Source organism: Osmerus mordax, chromosome 24 (assembly GCF_038355195.1).
Source record: "Osmerus mordax isolate fOsmMor3 chromosome 24, fOsmMor3.pri, whole genome shotgun sequence".
Classification (NCBI taxonomy): domain Eukaryota; kingdom Metazoa; phylum Chordata; class Actinopteri; order Osmeriformes; family Osmeridae; genus Osmerus; species Osmerus mordax.
The window spans coordinates 4,489,762-4,493,883 of NC_090073.1; the positions used below are offsets into that span (position 1 = coordinate 4,489,762).

Genomic DNA, 4,122 nt, shown 5'->3' on the forward strand with positions numbered 1-4,122 from the left:
TATTGAAAGTAGAACAAGAATGGGCAGCATTAATCCTCGCAATGTTGCACTAGACCCAGGGATATCAAGCTATTAAAATAGCGCATCTAAGAAAATTACACAAGTCTACAGTCTATATTCAATAAAAGTTCCAGTATTTCTTTGTGTTTATTCTTTTCATCGATACTATTGTGCACGGTCTGTTTAAGACAAATTCTTATAGTCATACCTCTTAAAATGCGTAATTCGTAGGCTAAGACACTTGCATATCCTAATTGTTTATTAACTATTTACTTGTTTTAATTTGTAACATCACGTCCCCAACAAGAAGGAAAATGTAGGGGCAAATAAGATCGTGATGTTTAAAACCAGCCAATCAAAATGCATTCAGCACACTCCCAAATTCCTCATAGGGGTGGTGCTTTCACCTTGCTTTGGAGAAAACTTTGGAGCACATAGAAGTGACAGCATCACGGACAAGTCATTACTTGAAGTGCAGAAATGAACACTTGAACAACTTATTTGACCTGGCTTGGAGAATTTATAAAATCTATTGTTTCAACATTTTGTCTACTTTGGCAAAAACATGTAAATATCTGGATTTTACAAAGGCTACTATACCTTGAACCATTGGCCATCTTCATCTTTATATAAAGGTAAGATATTGTTTTACGCATTTATTCTAAAAGCAATTTTCAGAACTATATGCCATATGACTTACGAGTCTTTGTTGTAAGCTATATAATGCAAATAAAACTATGTTTGTTTGTGTGAGTGTGTGCGTAAGAACCCGTAACAGCCACCCTACGCGTTTTTTACTGACTTTACTTTCTGTGTTTCCGACAATTCAGGGGGCCCTGAGACAGACCGAGGCCACGGTTGCAGACATGACGGAGATCTCCGGACCCGAGTTTGAAATAGATGTGGAGAGCTTGGAAACGGAAAGTGACGACCAAGCAGAGTGTACTGTCTCAACATTATCCGTCGCAGGAGAGGAAAATGCTGGAACCAAAAGCGATGATAAATCGGGATCTATTATTTGTTCGGGCGACCAGAGGAAACTGAGCCGAACACCGAAATGTGCGCGTTGCAGGAATCACGGAGTGGTGTCATGCCTTAAGGGACATAAACGTTTCTGTCGCTGGCGTGACTGTCAGTGTGCCAACTGTCTGCTGGTAGTGGAAAGACAGCGCGTCATGGCAGCGCAGGTAGCACTTCGCAGACAACAGGCGACAGAGGTATGTATTTTCCATAAAGGACTTAGGTGTTCCATGTTATGTCTTCATGTTCCTAGTTTGAGAATTATTGCCAGATAATTTTTATACTTTGAATGTCATCGTTAGTCGTGTATAAAAAATAAACTGTTCTTAAAAACCTTTAACTGTTTGGATATTCACGAAAAATAGAATTAATAGGGCATGCACAATCCTAACGCAAAAATAAAAAAATACTAATTTATTTAAAATGTATTAGGATAAGAAAGGCATTACTGCTAAGCAGAGTCCGACTGAGAGGAGGACTATATACCAAAGACATATTCGACCATCAACTATGCTGGCAAAAAGTATTTTAGAAGGTAAGTTCTAAAATTCAATTATCTTTTTTTTTTCTTTTTGTTTGTTTGTTTTGATTTGTTTAGTTGAGTTTTTTTTTTCTAGAGACCAAATACTGCATCATGCTTTCTTCAGGATCTTACTTTATACTGTACATCCTTTATGTGTTCTTTTCTAATTTCTCTTTGTCTTGGATATTTGTCCATTTAACTTTTCACTAACTGTTCATGTAATTTTGGTGGCACATACATCTTGGTTTAAACAAGCAAATAATGTAGACATTGATACACTGAGTTGCATGACAGCACCACTCAAAAGTGACTGAACCATAACATTAGTTTCAGCATAGGTTTTAACATTGGTTCAGCTGTGACCCTCATTTTCTTTTACGATACATGCAAACACGTATTATCGTTTTATATTTTCAGACTTTTCTTACTAGTTATCTTGACTTTCATTCAAATTTTTATTTTATTTCAAAAAACAAACTGACGCTAACCTTACACCTTGCAGGATACCGCCCGGTTCAGACAGACCCATATATGGGGGGCAACCCATCTCTCCCTCCACCTCTGAGCGACAGGATGAGGAAGAGAAGAGCCTTCGCCGACAAGGAGCTGGAGACCATCATGCTGGAGAGGGAATACAAAGAACGGGAGCTTCTAGAATCCAGCCAGGCCGCTACGGCCTCCCTGCTCTTCCCCGGCAGCATGGTCCACCACGCCACCGAATACAACTCCTACAAGTCTGCTTACTCATCCGGCGCGCAGATGGAGCCCCAGCCTAAGGACATGTGTAACTTCTTAGGGCCCAACTGCCTGGATCTGTCCATGCAGTACACGGCCGGCTCGGCCAACGTGGAGCTGATCTCATCCAATGTAAGCGTGGCTACCACCTACCGGCAGTACCCCCTCCACCCGTCGCGGGGCAGCTTCATGATGTGGCCGCGCGGCACCGCCAACCTCAGCGATGCTCTCCTCTACCAGCAGTGCCTGCTGAACGCCACCGCCATGCAGAGCATGAAGCCCGCCGCCGCTCTGGAGGCAAAGATGACGCCCGCCGCCGGCTCTGAGAGCGCTCTTCCGGAGCAGGACGGCGCTTCCAAACTGGAGGGGTCACGAGCTGCCCCTCTCCCCGACCCGGACGTGCTCCAGCACGGGGACCTCTATGCCATGGTTGCCCAGGGGGGACCCAGAGAACGATCGGCTTTCTCCCCCCCCAAGAGGGGCTTCGGACAGGCCTTCCCCGTCACCCCCCACCCCCACTCCAACCCCAACGCCCCCGGCCACGAACGCGTCCTGGCCAAGGTGAGCAAAGACAGTGCGAAGCACTCGCTGTCCGTGAAGCTCAACTCGTTTCACTCTCTGTTCGAGCAGAGCCTCAGTGAAAAGGTCGGGGCGGGAGCGAGGGTCGGGGTCGGGGCCGAGCTTAGGGGCCCTTACTGTAAAGAGCTCCTGGAGGAAGCTGCTCGCAAGTACAGAGAGGGCTCCAGCAGAGACAGCCACAGCTTGAAAACAACAGGCACGGACAGGTACGCTAAAGACTTTCTGTCCAAGCCAATGGGGACCAAGATGGCATCCAACGAGGCGTTGTCTTTTTCAGTCGAGGCCATCCTAAAGAGACCCTCGCCTTCTATGAATCGAGCGTTGCAGTAAATCCACGGGATTGTTTCTGGTGGTTTATGCTGTCAGTTCCACCCCAGGCTATGTTACACCTTTAATTCCTTTTCTTGTCTGAAATGAACGCTGGTTTCTGAAAGTCACTGTGCTAGTAGCAGTTGTGGGTCCGTGTTTTAATGCACTTATACAGTGTCTTGTCCCCAAAAAAATACACACACACGTCGTATTTTATATCAGCATTGTAAATTACTTTATCATAAAATATATTTAAGCATATGATTTAAGATGTTTCTTTTATGTTTCAATAAACATTTTAAAGAGTAATCTCCTCTGGTGAACTTCTTTGTATTTAATATTATGCTTTAATTAACCACATCAATTTAATTTAAATGTTCTTAATGTTTGCATGAAATGGATGTCATGTTAATGACACTTTTGTGTGAACCTACGCATTTCATTACATCAAGGGCGGTCGTGTATGTGTTGTAATGGAAAATGCAGTAACGACATCTGATCGCTGTAGTAAAACATCCTTTCGGTTTTCTGTAATTATGGAAGGTAACAGATTACTATACTATCAGTTCTAACTATTGTGCTGCTTGGTGTTGAAAGAGCATCATATTAGTGACTGGCCATTACATTTTAGAATCTCTTAAATTAACTAGACATCCCAAGATAAGGTAGTGATGGGGAAAATAATTGATGAAGACAATTTTCTTTTTTGGGGTCATATGCTATTACTTTTCCTCTGTGGTACGAACTGTTGACATTAATTGGAATCCACAAACAAGGATCTAAAATATCTTGCTGTTTGATATCTGTTGATGTCTGTGTTATGAACCCCTCTTTCGAGTGTCGTACACTATACTTGCAAATTTAAGTAGTAAAAGTAGCCTTCTAAACCTTACTCCATTATTTAGGCAAACAAAACTGAATATAACAACTTGTTGTCATTAGTGGTTATCCGCTAG

The 4,122-nt window shown here is 43.0% G+C and overlaps 1 protein-coding gene across 1 annotated transcript; it reads left to right on the forward strand.

Moving 5' to 3' along the window:
- The first annotated feature begins 447 nt into the window (after window positions 1-447).
- dmrt2a (doublesex and mab-3 related transcription factor 2a) lies at window positions 448-3,475 on the forward strand. The gene is made up of 4 exons (XM_067228025.1): window positions 448-635; window positions 831-1,217; window positions 1,453-1,555; window positions 2,046-3,475. Exons 2-4 carry the CDS (start codon window positions 867-869, stop codon window positions 3,185-3,187), a joined length of 1,596 nt encoding a protein of 531 aa, XP_067084126.1. The 5' UTR covers window positions 448-635; window positions 831-866; the 3' UTR covers window positions 3,188-3,475.
- Window positions 3,476-4,122: the final 647 nt, after the last annotated feature.

Coding starts and splice junctions, on each gene's coding strand:
- dmrt2a (XM_067228025.1), top strand. CDS start 867: ATGACGGAGATCTCCGGACCCGAGTTTGAAATAGATGTGGAGAGCTTG. Junction 1,218..1,452: donor GCAGACAACAGGCGACAGAG/GTATGTATTTTC, acceptor AAAATGTATTAG/GATAAGAAAGGCATTACTGC. Junction 1,556..2,045: donor GGCAAAAAGTATTTTAGAAG/GTAAGTTCTAAA, acceptor TACACCTTGCAG/GATACCGCCCGGTTCAGACA.